Raw genomic sequence first — 17,552 nt, 5'->3', positions numbered from 1 at the left:
GAGGGCACAGGAGAAGACATAGAGCATTAGGGGGGCTGGAGAGCAGTGGGGGAAAGGGGGGAAGCACAGGGGAGAGGCGGAGAGCACAGGAGGAGGTGGAGAGCATGGGGGGGGGGCGGAGAGCACAGGGGGAGGTGGAAAGCATAGGGGGAGGCAGAGAGTATAGAGGGGAGGTGAAAAGAATGGGGGGGCAGAGAGTACAGAGGGGATGTAGAGAGCACAGGGGGGAGATGGAGAGCACATGAGGAGGTGGAGAGCACATGAGGAGGTGGAGAGCACAGAGGGATGGTGGAGAGCTGAGGGGGGGGTTGGAGATCACAGGGGGAGGTGGAGAGCACAAGGGGGAGTTGGAGAGCACAGGGGGAGGTGGAGAGCATGGGGGGAGGTGGAAAGCATGGGGGGGTTGAGAGCACGGGGGGAGGTGGAGAGCACAGGGGGGTGGAGAGAGCAGGGAGGAGTTGGAGAGCATAGAGAGGAGATGGAGAGCACTGGGGGAGGCAGAAAGCACGGATGGAGGCGGAGAGCACGGGGAGAGGCAGCATGCACAGGTGGGAGGTGGAGAGCATGGGGGGGGTTGAGAGCACGGGGGAAGGTGGAGAGCATGGGGGACTGGAGAACACAGGGGGAGGTATAGAGCACAGGGGGAGGCAGTGAGCACAGGGGGGAGGTGAAGAGCACAGGGTGGGGATGGAGAGCACAGGGGGAGTTGGAGAGCACAGGGGGAGTTGGAGAGCACAGGGGAAGGGGGGAGTTGGAGAGCACAGGGGGAGGTCGAGTGCACAGGGGGAGACAGAGAGCACAAGGGAGGAGGAGAGCACTGAAGGGAGAAGGAGAGCACTGGGGAGAGGTGGAGAGCACTGGGGGGAAGTGGAGAGCATGGGGGAAGATGGAGAGCACAAGGGGAGGCGGACAGCAGGGGGGAGAAGAGGCAGAGAGCACAGGGGAGGGGGGAGAGCGCTGGGAGGGAGGTAGAGAGCATGGGGGGGCTGGAGAGCACAGGGGGTCTGGAGAGCACTGGGGGGTCAGAGAGTACAGGGGAAAGCAAGAACACTAGGTGGGGCGGAGAGCACAGAGGGGCTGGAGAGCACTGGGGGAAGCCAGAGGGCACTGGGGAGGCCAAAGAGCACTGGAGGGAGGACAAAGAGCACTAGGTGGGCTGGAAAGCACTGGGGGAGGGACAAAAGCACAGGGGAGAGGCGGAGAGCACAGGGGGAGGTGGAGAGCACGAGAGGGAGGGCGGAGAGCACAAGGGGGGTGGAAAAAACGGGGGAGGCAGAGAGTACAGAGGTGAGGAGGAGAGCCCTAGGGGGTGGAGTACAGCACGGGGGGGGGCAGAGAGCAAAGGGGGGCTGGAAAGCACTGGGGGAGGCGGAGAGCATGGGGGGGTGGAGAGCATGGGGGACTGGAGAACACAGGGGGAGGCGGAGAGCACGGGGGAGAGGCGGAGAGCACAGGGGGTGGTGGAGAGAAAACGGGGGAGGCGGAGAGCACAAGGGTAGATGGAGAGCACATGGGAGGTGGAGAGAACAGGGGTGGCTGGAAAGCACTGGGGGGGGTCGGAGAACATGGGGGGAAGCAAGAACACTAGAAGTTCAACATTGCACCTCATGGCAAAAAACTCTCTGAGGATCTGGAAAAAAAATTGTTGCTCTACATAAAGATGGCCTAGACTAGAATATTGCCAAGACCATACAGCGGTTGGAAAATAATGGCGGCCACACAAAATATTGACACTTTGGGCCCAATTTGGACATTTTCATTTAGGGGTGTACTCACTTTTGTTGCCAGTGGTTTAGACATTAATGGCTGTGTGTTGAGTTATTTTGAGGGGACAGCAAATTTACACTGTTATACAATCTGTACACTTATGTGAATAGGACCCTCTGAGCAGGGATATGGCTGAATTCTTAGGGGATGATTGGGAGGGGTACATGATTAAAATACAACGAGAATGTTCAGATACAACTAACAATGATGTCGAAGTAGAGGTGGTTATACAAAAATTGCAACGTGCTCTAGAACGCAGGGCTAGCCTCTTTTGGCACATAAAGTATTTCCAAAAATATATTTCAGAGGATCTGAATCCCAAAGGTCTGCGGATCCAGGTGTTTCCTAACATCTGGCAAATCAGCCCAGAATTAAAAAATTCATGGGAGAGCAATTTGAAATCATGCTCCCGTAGAATGATGGAATTATTAGTAGGATACTATCAAGAAGAACAGAAAGCCATTAATGAGGAAATAAAAGCCATGCAACTAGAGTACAAAGACATTTTTGTGAAAACCACCTTCAAAGAAAAGGAGAAAGAGATTAAGGAACAACTGGACGGATTCACAAAAGAATTAATCCAGCAAAAAGAACAGAAGTTCTCTAGAGATAAGCTAGCCTTTGGAGCAGGTTCAGCATATTCATGGCCACAACCTAGAAACAACTTTACAGGCAAAAACTGGCGAGGACAAAGAAACAATAATAGAAGGAGAAATTACAATGATAGCGAATCAGATTCTAACGTGTCACAATTTTCTTTTTCTTCACGCACATCGGAGCACTCACGATCGAGGAATCGTTCTTTTAGAAAAAGACCCAAGGCACCAGAAGAGCACGGGGGTACAGAAAAGAAAAGACTCGTGGAAGATACCACAGTCTTCTATCCATCTAGTAATCTTGGTGACGGTTCTACTCACTCTTCTTCTATCACTACTTCACTTTTACCTTCCCAACCAATACTCACGGAAACAGGTAATATGAGAAATCGCACTAAAACACACATAACAAATGACACCACGAATATAGGCACACAACAAGCACTGATAACGTCTTATGCAGGAGCCACAAACAACACTCAAAGTTGTAAAAAAACAATGACTTGCAGAATTACCACACATACAAACACATAATACCGATTCATCGATTGAATCTACTTTCTCTATTATAAATCTATCCTCCTACACCCCTACACAGGATGAAATTGAAGTCCTACGTCGAGGCCTCAGCTTCTGCCCCGACAGTAACACAACACATTTCGACATAGTTAAAGACTTGCAGTTATTTGCAAGAAAGCTGACGTATCGCTATATCTTTGATAAAGAGAGACAGCAAGTCAGAAAAAATAAAGAGATGTCGGAACTATGGAAAGATTTTACAGTGAAAGACTTCAGGGCACTAAAAGACCTTATCCAACTCCTTGACGAAAACGACCCCCCTATAGAGTCAGACATAGAGGAAGTAACATCTGAGTCAGATGATGACCTTAGGGATATAGAAGGGACACAAACATCAATGCAACAACAAATCGCTGCAACACAAGCCCCTACGGCTAAGAAAAAATCAAATAGGTTTCCCCCATTACAAACTAACCCTAATATATGGGCTTTTGTGAACAAAACCACAGCAGATATTAATCGTCTAAAGATCCGTAATTCTACGAAGGAAAACTTGAGCAGTCATCTTTTTTTTTTTTATCAATAATTTTTATTAAAGGTTTTCATGAGAAATTGACAAACAGAGATTTCAAAGGTACAGAAAAGAGTACCGTCAACATAAGCATAACAGCTTCAAGTATCCTACTACAATTACAATGCATAAATGTTGAAGAAGAAAGTTCCGGTAGCACAGGCAGTCTTTGCAGAACATATGCCATACATCGTGAAAAATTGACATATGGATACATAGTGTAACCGGGTACCTGACAATACCCAAGCAGGACCGGCATCGGGATCACGATCCCCCCCAATGCGGCAGTTAAAAAAAAAAAAAAATTACAAAAAACACACAAAAAACAATACCGGTCATTCAGCCCTCTGCCACAATCTGACCCCAGTGCCGCCCATATAACTGCCCATAGGGTAAAAACATCGGAAGGTGTAACTGAGCTAACGGTACATGCCCGTAAGGCTAAAGAGATAGGAATAAGAAAGAAGGAATAGCAAGAGAGAAGAAAGAAAGAAGGCAATAGAAAGAAAATTTAGCAGGACCCCGCCCAGCACCCCCCCCCCCCGTCCCCGGACCCCCGATGCCCCAGACCCCATTAACTGCTTCCGGTAAGATAACGGAGCCATGGCTCCCACACCTTATCAAACTGCTTCATTTTATCATTTAACATGGCCGACATACGTTCATTGAGCATTATCCATGTAAGTTTATGGCGGAGCTGGTCGAACGGCAGAACTGGAGATCTCCAGGATCGTGCTAGCGTTACCTTGGCAGCCGTGAAAATAAACGAAATAAGCCTTCTCTGTGCCCCCGCGGCAGCATCCACTTTCAATCCCAGCAAAGCTTGCTGAGGGGATTTAGGCAGGTTCACTTGCGTAAGTGTGTATATAAAGTTATACACCCTAATCCAATAACGGCGCGCCTTAGGGCATTGCCACCAGATATGGAACATGGTTCCTTCCTGACCGCAGCCACGGAAACACAGAGAAGATGCGCCAGGTACAAACTTCGAGATTCTCGCCGGCACCATATACCAGCGCAACAATACTTTGTAGTTCGCTTCAATGATGGAGGTATTGATCAATGATTTGGAGGCGGCTTGAGCCATATTTCGCCAGTCGACCAGCTCAATGCCCTCCTGCAGGTCGGCCTCCCATTGAACCATGTATGGCAGCTTCACAGAAGAGTCAGACAAAATATTGTAGAGTACGGAGATATAGCCGCGAAGCTTGTCATAATTCCGGCAAAGAAATTCCATGGGAGTCATAGTAGTTAAGTCAGAAACCTGAGACAAAGTACCCAAAAAGTGTATGATTTGGTTATAACGATAAAATTCAGATGATGGTAAAGCATACTTCTCAATCAATGCCTGTTTCGTTAGAATGCCCCTGTGGTCACAGAGATCCGCTATCCTTAGAAGCCCCTTATTTGTCCACCATTGGAAGGAGCTGGGAGAGAGACCCGGGGGGAACCCGCTGTTGTTGAGAACAGGTGCTAGGGGAGTGTGGAGCGATTTGAACTTATGTGCTTTGGACAATCTGTCCCAGACAGCCAACGAGTGGGAAAGTGCCGGGCACAATACAGGGGGGCGCTCTCTGGGCGGCAGCCACAATAAATTAGATATCAATTTACCCGGGACAGAGTGTGCCTCCAGCTGCATCCAGATAGGATGGGGGCCCCCAGAGTGGAATTTAGCCAATTGGGCCAATTGTGCCGCATAGTAATACTTCATCAGATCCGGCACTCCCAAACCACCCCTGTTTCTAGGGGTCAAGAGCGTTCTCCTGTACACCCTGGGTCTCTTATTCCCCCAGATGAAGGACAAAAGTTTACCCTGTAATCTTTGGATATCACGTCTACATAAGGCAACAGGCAAAGTACGAAACAAGTATAAAATTTTGGGCAAGACATTCATTTTGATCGAGTGTAGTCTGCCAAACCACGACGGAGGGTGAAGCAGCCATCTATCCATGTCAGCCAACAGTCGAGTAACAAGGAGCGGATAGTTAGCACTGTACAGGGTGTGTAAGGACGGTGTCAGTTGTATGCCTAGGTAAGGCAACGTTTTGGTCTGCCAAGCGAATTGAAAGGAGTGTTGTAATCCTGCGACCGTGGAGTCCTCCAAAGAAATGTTCATCGCCTGCGATTTAGCCTGATTGGCGTGTAAGCCCGATAGACGTGCAAATTGGCGGAGGAACGCAAAGAGGTTCGGAAGCGTCGTGACCGGCGAAGAGATCAAAGCAAGAATGTCGTCCGCAAACAACATACACTTATGTTCCGATCCTGCACAGAGAACTCCCCTGATATCCGCCGAGGCCCGAATTTTGATGGCTAAAGGCTCCAAGGCGAGCACGAAAAGTAGGGGAGATAAGGGACAACCCTGTCGAGTCCCCCTTCTAATGGCGATCGAACCCGACGCATAACCCTTCAACATTAGTTTCGCAGTGGGAGAACTATAGAGTGTCCTCAGCATGGTGAGGAAAGGAGCGCCGAAACCATACCTCCCCAGGACATCAAACAAAAAATCCCACGAAAGGGAGTCAAAGGCCTTGTGAATGTCTAACGAGAGGATCATGCACTTGCGTGGGCCACCCCTATCCCAGTCCGAGTGAATAGCCGATAAGATATCCAGTATGCGCCTCGTTTGATCGGAAGTCTGGCGTCCCGGGACAAACCCAGCTTGGTCAGGATGAATATAACTAGATAGGAAAGAGCCGAGCCTAGTCACCATTATTTTAGTTAGGATCTTTAAGTCTGAATTTATTAACGATATCGGGCGATAATTCTCACACATACTGTGATCTTTCCCTGGTTTTGGGAGGACATGAATGAACGCCGTGTTCTCCTGAGGAGGAAGGTCACCCCCAAGTCGTATCGCATTAAAAAATGCACAGAGATGAGGGGACAAAACGTCCTGAAATTTGCGATAATATAGTCCGGGAAAACCATCGGGACCAGGTGCTTTAGAGGGGTGTAAGCCTTTAATCGCCTGTTTGACCTCCGCCTCAGTGATTTCGCCGTCCATCATGTCCTTATGGGATTTGGTCAGTTTGGGCAGCGACATATCCGCGAAAAAAACATCCGCCAAATCCCCGTCGTAAGGGGTAGGCGTGCGGTACAGTTTAGTATAAAAATCGGTAAATTCCGCCGTGAGCAGTTCAGGATTGCGTGAAAGCGCCCCGGATTTAAGGCGTAACTTGGGCAGCGCCGAGGTATATGGGCGAGGCGCTAATTTCCTAGCTAATAGCGTGGTGGGCTTATCACCCATAGTATAATATTTGTGCCGCGACCAACGAATACATTTTTCTGCTTGTGTAGTAAGGCTTAGATTAAGAGACAGTCTCGCCGCGTCGATTTTATGACGTATGTCTACCTGGGGTTGGGACCGTTGTTCGGCCAGAAGGGCCGAGAGTTCCTTCTCCTGCTGTTTAATTGTGCTTTCCCGATTCCGCTTCAGTCTAGCCGCCAACTGTAGCAGTTTGCCACGAATTGTGGCCTTATGTGCCGCCCAAGTGATAGCAGGGGTCGTGTCCATCGGACAGTTTTCTACAAAAAAAGTACCGATCTCTGTTTCTAGTTCTTTGACAATAAGCGGGTAATTTAAAAGTGTAACATTGAGCCGCCACGGGGATGGGCCTGGTTTAGACCACAGCCCTGAGAGTGTTATGAGCACCGGAGCATGATCCGACCAGGGAGTGACTAAAATCTTCGCCGACGACACATAGGGGGAGAGCGCCGCGAACACATGATCTATGCGGGAATACGTACCGTGCACATGGGAGAAGTGGGTATAATCCCTCCGAGAGGGGTTAAGTTCCCTCCAGAGGTCTAGCAAGTCACAATCATGGAGTAGACGAGCCAGTTTATGCCCATTCCGCGGCACATGTTTCAATTGCGGCTTTCCCTGGACGGTCCTGTCCCAGGCCCGATCCAGGGGAAGGTTGCTATCCCCCCCCCAGGATCACCTTGCCCTGAGCTTTGGGGAGCAGGGTACTCACCATGCTATGAAAAAAGGCAAGCTGTCCCATGTTAGGAGTGTAATAAGAGATAAGCGAAGTCAGTTGATCATTGACAAGACCCACTACCATAATATAACGGCCTTCCTTATCCTGCACGACCGTCACTGGAGTAAAAGGGACCCTACGAGAAAAGCATATGGCCACGCCCCTCTTTTTCTCCGGACCTGACGAAAGGTAAAATTGCGGGTAACGGGCTGAGAGGTATCTAGGGGCGGAGGATTTAGAAAAATGTGTTTCCTGTAACAGCAAAATATCCGCTTTCTGTTTGTGGTAATAGGTGAAAGCTTTGGTATGCTTTGCCGGGGAGTTAAATCCCTGTACATTATGCGATATCAGGGAGTACAAAGAAGAACTATTGGCTGACATTGTGGTCTGGCAGAGCACGCTCACCTGATCGAATCGTCGTCCAGAGGAGGTACCCAACAGCACGAGTCCAGGCACATCCGGGATCCAGGGACATCAAAACGGGGCCAGAGCGCAGGGTCAGGGTCCAAAGGGAAAGAAGGAAAAAGTAAAGATGGTGAAAAAAGAGATAAGCACAGGCAAGAGGACAAGTTCCTCCCGCCAAAAGAGCACAATAATACAAAATAATGCAACATAGAAGGGAATTTACTGTCCCCAGTCCCTCCTCCTGGGGTACACATTGTGAGGTTGCCCCCATCGTAAGACAAGGGCAAGGTCACAAAAGTGGCATGCGGTTGCACCCCAGCCGACTCATCAAAAAACACACGTCAGCGGGGAAAATAGAAGGGGCAACTGCCCCACAACATGGGCCCAATCCGACTAATGATAATACTACTCCCCCAAGGGCCCCCCCATCCGGAACCCGGGCCCACGATCCGCCGACCACGGACCCAGACCCAGACCCCGAACACGGTCCGCTCAAATATTGGAACATGAGAAAAAAAAAATAATTAAAAAAAAAAAAAAAAAAAAAGCACAACCTCCAGGCTGGTCCCGGGGTCCCAGAAGGGGAGACAAAAGGAAACGCCAATGTCATCTGCAATGGAACACATCTCCCCCCCTCCCCCCCACCGAGGGGAAGCCCGCCGCCCCAGGGACCCCCCCCAACCCCCAATGGGGGGCCCGGAGGGGGAGCACCCCCGAAGCGGCCGGCCGGCCCCCACCCAGCAAGAACAACAAGGCGTGACCCCGGACCCCCTCGTAGGGGCAACCAGGGTCAAGGATGGTCACTGTCACCATCCCGGCCCATCCCAATCGCCGCCGACATAATCGTCAGCAGGCGAAGTAAGGACAGGCCAAGTAACAGCAGCTGCACCCGTGCGGGAGAGGGAGAAGAGAAGAGGGCAAAGGAGCCAGAAAAGGCCCCCCCCCCCCGCAGGGGCACAGCACAGTCAAAAAATGGAAAGAAAAAAAACACGGACATCAACATGTGGAGAAAAAAAAAGGAAAGAAGGAATCTCAGTCACTTCAGGTGTTGCGCCCGTTCCTCCTCGCAGAGGGGGGGCCCCTGTGGTTCCATATAGGAGACAAGGGGCGAGCTGATGGAGTCATGGAGGTCGAGGGACGCGGCGATGGATGTGGTTCCCTGGATACAATGCCCAATTCGACCACCTGTATTTTATCTGGCGGTTCAACAGCTTTTGCAGCAATGGTTTAAGGGTGCGCAGTTTCTGCACCATTGACGGGGCTAGATCAGTAAAAAGCTGTATGGGGGAGCCGAGCAAAGCAAGGTCTTGCCGTTTCCTAGCTGCCGCCATCATTTTCTCCTTTATTCTAAAGTAATGGGGCTTGAGAATGATGTCGCGTGGAAGTCCATCCTGGCGTGGAGCCGTCAGGGCCCTATGGACCCGATCCACCTCCAGCTGGTGAGGTTGGATGTCAGGGATGAGATCCTGCATAAGGGTATGGACCGCCGATTCCAAATCCTGGTGCGATTCTGGAAGGCCTCTGATGCGCACATTATAGCGGCCGAACGATTTTCAAGGTCCTCAATCTTAGAATAAGCCTCTTCCAATCGTCCATGCAATTCCGATACCAGTGCAGTGTTCTGGTTGACTCTGGACAGGGATCCATCCACCTTGGCTTCTATGGTGTCTAGCCTAGCCCCAAAACTCTGTAAGTCCCTTTTAATGTCCGTGGTTATGATGGAGCAAGCTTTTGAGAGCTCCTGCTGAAGCATGGTGGAGAATCGAGCCAGCAGCACAGCATCCCCAGAGTATGTGGTTGCAGGAGGCTCGGGATCTCTCCCAGAGGGGCTAGGTTGGCTAAAAAGAGACTCAGCCAGGTCTGCCATATTCCTGTCCATGGAGGAAACAGGAGAGTCCGACATTGCAGGGCAATCATGGAGGGTGGAGGGGGAGGGGGGCGATCCCACACCCCGTAGGCCTCCCTCCAGCTCCCCGGAGGATTGGGAGGAAAATGGATCCCTCGGTTCATCCCCAGAGGGTGAGTGGGCAGCCTGGGTAGTGTAGCTGGTGGAGGGCGGATTGCCCTGTGAAGGATCCCGGCCGTTGCGCTCGTGCTGCTTACCCGGCGCCATCTTGGATGGAGGTGTCCGGCCAGGCGGAGTGTGTATCGCTGCTTCCCGCCTGCCTCCCTGTTTATACTGCTGCTTCCTCGTTGTCCTCCGCTGCATGACAGGCTCACGAGCCCTCGGGTAGGATTTGCGGGCGTGATCTCTCCCTCCCGCCGCTAAAAATCGCTGAAGTCAGGCTGGTGGTATGCGGAGCTCGGTCACAGCATTACCGCTCTCGTGCCCGCGCGCATGCGCACTTGAGCAGTCATCTTAAACAAGCAATCGAGTCACTGAGAAAAAATCCCCAAATTATAATAAAGCCCTCCGATAAGGGGGGCAATATTGTAATTATGGATCATCTACAATACCGCAATATGTGCTGGGACATCCTAAAAAATAGAGAGTGGTACAAGCCCATCAATGAAGAGAGAATTCTATCAGCTCAAAATAAATACAAAACATTAATATATGAAGCGTATAATAATGGTATAATTAACAAGGAAACATACGAGGCCATAAAAATTGATCTACCCCGTACACCCACATTTTATACATTGCCGAAAACGCACAAAGATCTAAAAAATCCTCCGGGACGCCCAATTATATCAGGAATAGGGTCCTATACAGAACCACTAAGCAAGTTAATTGACCAATATCTGAGACCCCATGTAACTAGCATGCCCTCCTTTATTCAAGATACACCAGACCTACTTAAGGTACTGTACGATCGGGTAATGCCCATGGGATGTATCATGATTGCGTTGGATATCGAGGCTTTATATTCCTCGATTCCACACGCACTCGGATTGCAGACAATTAAAAGGTTCCTAGATGAACGGGGCCCTCAAGCGAAGCTTTATAACCAATTCATCCTGGATGGGTTAGCACACATCCTGAAAAATAATGTGTTTACATTTGACGGTTCCCATTTCATCCAGGTGCAGGGCGTGGCCATGGGCACTTGTTGTGCCCCGGCCTACACCTACCTGCACCTGGGTGGATGGGAACGAGATATCTTCAATGATGAGTCCCTCTCTATGTACCTGAGCCATGTAATTACCTGGCTCAGGTACATAGATGATGTCCTCATCGTTTGGGACGGGGACATTGACCTCTTTGAAGCCTTCTTTAACCACTTGCCGACCGCCGCACGACTATCTACGTCGGCGGTCAGCCCCTCACAGGCAAAGTGACGTAGGGCTACGTCGCTTGCTTGTGAGGGTCTAGGGAGCGAGCGCGCGCCCCCGGAGGCGCGCTCCCGCGTGGTCACAGACCCCCCCGCGCGTGTGACCGGCGGACCCGATGTCCGTCGGCCACTCTGCGATCGGCGGGGGAGAGGGAGAAAGTCAGGCAGCTTGTGTAAACAAGCTGCCTGTCATTCTCCTCGGTGTAAAGACACTGATCACACGGATCTACTATGTAGATCCGTTGATCAGTGTCCTTACAGCTCAAGCCACAGCCAATCACAGTAGAAAGCACGCCCCTAGGGACACACACAGCCCCTCCCTCTCAAATAAAGTTAACCCCTTCACTACCAGTGTATTTTTGCAGTAACAGTGCATATATATAGCACTGATTACTGCAGTAATGTCACTGGTAACCCCAAAAGTGTCAAAAATGTCAGTCAAGGGTCCGATCTGTCCGCCGCAATGTCGCAGTACCGCAAAAAAAATGGCAGATAGCCGACATTACGCGTTAAAAAAAAAAAACAACAAAAATGACAGAAATCTTTCCCTTTGTTAGTAAACGCAATAACTTTTACGCAAACCAATCAAAATACGCTTTTTGCGATTTTTTTTACCAAACATAGGTAGCATAAAACAAATTGGCAGAAAATGTTAAAAAATTTTGATTTTTACATTTTTTTGGGGGGGGAAATTCATATAAAAAAAGTGAAAAATATTGCTATTTTTGCAAAATTGACGCTCTTTTTTTGTTTATAGCGCATGATCAAAAAATCGCACAGGTGATCAAATACCACCAAAAGAAAGCTCTGTTTGTGGGAAAAAAAAGACGCCAAATTCGTTTAGGTACAGCGTCGCACGACCGCGCAATTGTCCGTTAAAGTCACGCAGTGCCGAATCGCAAAATACCCCCTGGTCAGGAAGGGGGTAAAATCTTCCGGGGCTTAAGTGGTTAAACGACTCCAAATTAATACCCTTAACCTGAAATTCACCATGTCATGGAGTAATCAGCAGATCAATTTTCTTGATACCACTCTCTATTTTGAGGAAGATGGAAGTATTGGGTCAACATTATTCCGTAAACCGACAGCAGGGAATATAATATTACACTCTGAGAGTTCCCATCCTAAGGCCCTAATCAGAAGTATCCCATACTCTCAATACTTAAGATTGAGACGAAATTGCTCAAATGACACCAACTTCAAAATGGAGGCAGACAAGTTAAAAGCACGCTTGCTGCAGAGAGGATACAGTATGACAATGCTGAGAAAAGCATATAATAAAGCAAAAGGGAACACCAGACACGATCTGCTCTTTAAAAATAAAATCAAAAAAGAGGATGATAAAGTCAGGTTTATCTCTACGTATTCCATGCAATATAATGAAGTCCATAACATCTTACAAAAAAATTGGGAAATCCTGACTAATGACCCAATACTCAGAAAATATTTAGATGACCACCCAAACATCACGTACAAGAGAGCTAAATCTATAAGAGATGGCTTAGTCACAAGTCACTATCGTAGACCTAATGAAATATCTCACACCAAAGGTCTTTACAAATGTGGGAGCTGTGATTTTTGCCCATATATACTTGAGGGTGAGTCCTTCATAATGCCTAATGGACATAGGAGATTTGTCAATCGATTGGTCACATGTCAAACCAAAGCGGTAGTATACATAATGCTCTGCCCATGCGGGGCTTTTTATGTGGGTAAAACCATTAGACCCCTTTGGAAAAGAATCTCAGATCATATCTCATATATCAACAATGGCCAAATTAATTCCCCTATAGGTGGCCATGTCGGGCTAAAGCATAAATTTGACCAATCGATCGTAAAATTTACCGTCCTAGATGTTATCCCTGAGGATACAAGAGGGGGAGACATTGACAAAAAAGTCCTAGCCCGGGAATCTAGATGGATATATGACCTAAAGGCTACCGTATATCCAGGCTTGAACGATGTAATTAGCTAAAAACCGTTTCTATAATACCCACCGGGGCCTTCCTGCCCCCCAGGTCCCATCTCTCTCCCCCTTTTTTCCCCCTTTTTTCCCCCTCTCCCCTACCTCTGGCGTTCGTCCACAGAGAGATTAAAGATGAATGGATATTCTCCACATAGAGAGATTACTATATATACCTCAAATATAGGAGTACACCTTCTTATATGTAATTATACGTGGAAATATAATGTATGATGATTAACTATGACTCTGCCTATGTGCAGAGATGAATGTATTTGTATATGATCGGTGACCAGGGAGGTGACAAGAACGACACAGATACTGTTGAGATATTGCCTTATACTGCCTGGTATTAGATTATTTTGTATACATTCTGTAAATACAGCTCTCTAGGTTGGCGAATGCATAGTTTCTGTATTGCTGGATTGAGATCAATTTTTGTCCCCTTGTTTATTCACACATAGCAAGGCTGTGGTTTCAGGCAATATGTTTGAGCGCCACTAGAGGGAGCCCATCTCAGGCACTCAGCCTGTAGATCAGAGCAGAGCCTACTTCCTGTTGTATGCTGAACACTTCCAGCCAGAGGGCGGGTCCCACTACGGGCGAACACCGAGGTGACCAACCTCACTTCCGGTGCGACCGGAAATGACGCGATTAGGCAGCGCCACTGCCGGCCTAAGTCTTTGGAAAGTGGTCTCACCTGTGCTAATATGGCTTGAGCGCCAAATGGAATAATGGGAGCGGCCACTCCCTCTCCTCTACCCCCTATATATTATCCACAAGAGATAAGAGGAATCAGGCAGGTTGCTGGCGTATCATGGCTATTAAGGTAAGTAATACAATTGCCAGACTTGATAGTGTTATGTATGCCACCACTGCTACACTCATAGCAGCAATGGCTTAGAACTTATAACTACAAAATGGATACTCTTTTCAGGGCCTGTGGAGCTTGGGACTTATTGTCCCTTCTATCAGCATGAAATAGCGATACATATATGTACTTCTTTCCTGCCTGGAGCCACCCCTGCACCACAAATAGGTGGGTCTATGCTTCCCTATTCCCCTCATTCCCATTGTGACAAGAGCCTCTTTCTTTTTGCTATGGCTTTTTGCTACTGCTATATATCCCAATTAACTATTCAATGTACCTATAATAACTGGCCCTGTTATCCTTAGGTTATTCATTGCTGTCTCCCGGGACTTTCAGGTCCGGGATATGTCGCCCTCTTTGGTCGCATGAAAAGTGCATTCCTCTGTCCGCCTGAGGCTACCCCTACACCATAATAGGTGGGTGCCAGTATTCCAGCTTTATTCCATCCTGCCCTGATTGATATCTGTACCATCAATAGATAGGAGTCTATCCTCTGTTTTTCCATTCCCACCTTGGTTAACCACCTTCCCTCCATCTGATGGTATTGTCGGAGTTAACCACCTTCCCTCTATTTGATGGCTTCAGTTTCGGAATCAACCACCAATATACTCACATGTATTGGCTCTCACTATACTGGGTTCCTGATTTGCATATACCATTTAACAGGTATTGTTAACCCTCGTTGATATCATTTATTTTATATCCATAGATCTTTTATACCTAACGTTGAGTATCTATAACTTTGAATATACCAGGGAGAGGGTTCGGGTAGTCGAGTTTCCCAGGAGACTACTATTAGTGGAGACTATAAGGTGGGTTAATATGCCACGTATACTGTAGATAGCTGGTGGTATATGTAATAGACATAAATACATACCTATATGGTACTCTATTTCACAGCCTTGTCTCTGTGGTATACGAGGGTCCAAACATTTGAATCCAGCGTAATGAGAATATATATGACGCTAACATGGAGTTTGTATCCTGAATATGGAAGCAGTGATCTCTAATCAGTATTTGTGTCGCCACAACCTTGTCATCTACTCTGAGTCATTACCAATAAGGGTCAGTACAAAACCAGAACCATTTGTAACAATATATGATAATGTTATTGATGATTGGTTAATAGATGTATAATTGACTAATACTTACTTGGTTATGTTTTATATTATCTATAGAAATACCGGTCTGTCATGGTCTCTCAGGCCCTGAGGAAGCCTTGAGCGAAACGCGTCGGATTGCTGGGGACCTACATTGACCGTAATCCATCTTGAGACCTACCCTCCATCCTACACAGGCTCTTTGGTTTTGTTTCCCTCATGGGATGTATTTCTATGTTGTGAATGACTAATTTTGCTTGATTTTAACAATTTTGTATGTTAGTCTATTTGCACAAATATGCATGATAGCCCATGCTTTTTACCTTATATACCAATAAAATGTTATTTGGTTTTATAAATTGGTTTTGCGTCTGATCCTTCTACTCCCACTGGCCCGCAAAGCCCCATCCTTTCTTTCTCTATCTAATTTTGCTGGTATCCCCATAGGGGTAAGGGCCTAAACTACACGGCAACTTTTGTATGCGTACTACTTTACATTGTAGCAAAGTGTCATTTCTTCAGTGTTGTCACATGAAAAGATATAATAAAATATTTACAAAAATGTGAGGGGTGTACTTATTTTTGTGAGATATTGTATTTTTTAATTGGGTAAATATTTCACATTTGCCATTTATAGCCTACAAATGGGATTCTATGCACAATTGAAGTCTCTTACTTGCAGCTACTGTGCTGAAAAAATACATCACATCCCTTTATCTCTAGAAACAAAGATGGTAACATCTTAGCTGAAGGATAAAAAGTCTGTCCAAAAGAATGTGGATACACTGTATATAAATAAGTCTAAAAAGAAGTATAGAAAAAACATATTTTTAAGAATTATACCTACCTATGTGGATGCAGCATCGTTCCAACGCTGCATTTGTCACACACCAGCTCTAAGACTGAGAACCGAGCAATTAAACAACGCTGATCGCTCAGTTCTCGGTGCACCAGAGAGCTGGTTACTGTCAATAACCACTGTCTGCTCTGCCTCCCCCCTCCCCCTTTGCACTTACTAGAGCGCTGAGCTGCACAGGGGGCGGGAGCAGGTAGCTCAGGCTCTCAGTAGCTTGCTGAGAGGCTGAACAGAGTGCCAGGAACGTGGGTGGATTCCGACCATGTGATTGAGATTTTTCCCCAGCCTGGACCGGCTCTGTGACATCAGCTGACAACAGGCTTTAGCCGGCTGTCTGCTGAAAAAGGGTCACTGGAGTGCAGATCAAACTGTACTCTCATTAATGTAATCACTGCAATAATGACTCATTGTAAATCCATTTTTTTTCCTTTAGAATACCAAAAGTTATGTTAATTCTGGATTTCAGTTTACCACCATTTCTACTTTAAACACATTTATGATGTAACAAAGATTATTTAAAATTATAGCCAATAGCCATTTAGGGGCAATTTTTTTCATTTTTACAGGACCACTATTAAGTTGGATAACATATTCTGAGAAAAAGGACAGTAGCTACTTTCACGCTGATTACATGTGTAATTCACAGACTAATCAATTCATGGTTCAGTTTGATTGCAAGCACCATTATATGATCTTGTTAGTTTTTTAAATGTTGGACAGCAGTTGTCACATTTAGTGGCACTATATTTTAGATCTTTCTGCTAATCAGGCTTGTGAAAGAAAGGTAATTTTCATTTAGAAAGTCTGAATCAGATGTCGAAAGATGTGTACACTCTACATGAAAAAAGCTTGATGGTTGCTCGTACGGGATTTTTCATCCAATTTTCTCATAGTGTGGCTACCCAGCCTGATACACATCTAACAATGAGTCACATTCAAGCTCATGTTCAATATAGAAAAAAAAATCAGAATGCTAACTTACCTGGACAAGGATTCTTACATTCCTGTGGTATGTTTGGGCAGCGAAGGTGACAGGGCTTACATAACACCAGCAAAGAATCATAGTATTCATTTGTGTCACAACTTGTGGCCATTTGTGATCTTATGTCTCAGCACTCAGCAGAATCATACAGTTGTTCAGTTGGGAGTATTTCAAGTCCCCGAGCATGCAAATAACAGATTAGTATGAAGGCTGTTCGCTACTCACTGCAGAGTCTTGTTTCGTTGTTTTCAGACAAATTTGAGTATATATTTCTGGTATGACATAGAGAAATGTCCTATGGATCCAAAGCTTATCTTGCAAGTTTTTGTTACTGATAAAAAATAAAACAGGGCTAATGTATAATATTGTGGCTCTAGATTTGTGGGTATTAAAATATGTTATATTCCTTAATGCATTTTAACCACTTTACCACCGGAGGATTTTCCTGCTTAACGTCAAGGCCACTTTTTGCAACTTGGCACTGGGCGACTTTAACTGACAATTGCGCGGTCATGCAACCCTGTACCCAAACGAAATTTACGTTGGTTTTTTCCCACAAACAGAGCTTCCCTTTGGTGGTATTTGATAACCTCTGCACTTTTAATTTTTTGCGATATTAATAAAAAAAGAGCGAAAAAATTGACATTTTCTACTTTGACAGTTA

The 17,552-nt window shown here is 46.9% G+C and overlaps 1 protein-coding gene across 1 annotated transcript in view; it reads right to left on the bottom strand.

The window, feature by feature from the left end:
* The window catches only part of TNFRSF17 (TNF receptor superfamily member 17), a 483,832-nt gene extending 466,826 nt beyond the window's left edge, over positions 1-17,006 (bottom strand). Inside the window, exon 1 of the mRNA XM_082262225.1 lies at positions 16,889-17,006. Coding sequence (XP_082118351.1) covers positions 16,889-17,000 — 112 coding nt within the window. The 5' untranslated portion in view covers positions 17,001-17,006. The remainder of the gene's footprint in view (positions 1-16,888) is intronic.
* Positions 17,007-17,552: the final 546 nt, after the last annotated feature.

Source organism: Pelophylax lessonae (genome assembly GCF_965119305.1).
Source record: "Pelophylax lessonae genome assembly, chromosome: 6".
Lineage (NCBI taxonomy): Eukaryota > Metazoa > Chordata > Amphibia > Anura > Ranidae > Pelophylax > Pelophylax lessonae.
The sequence above is the reverse complement of the archived record's forward strand: the minus strand, read 5'-3'. Positions and strand labels throughout refer to the sequence as shown.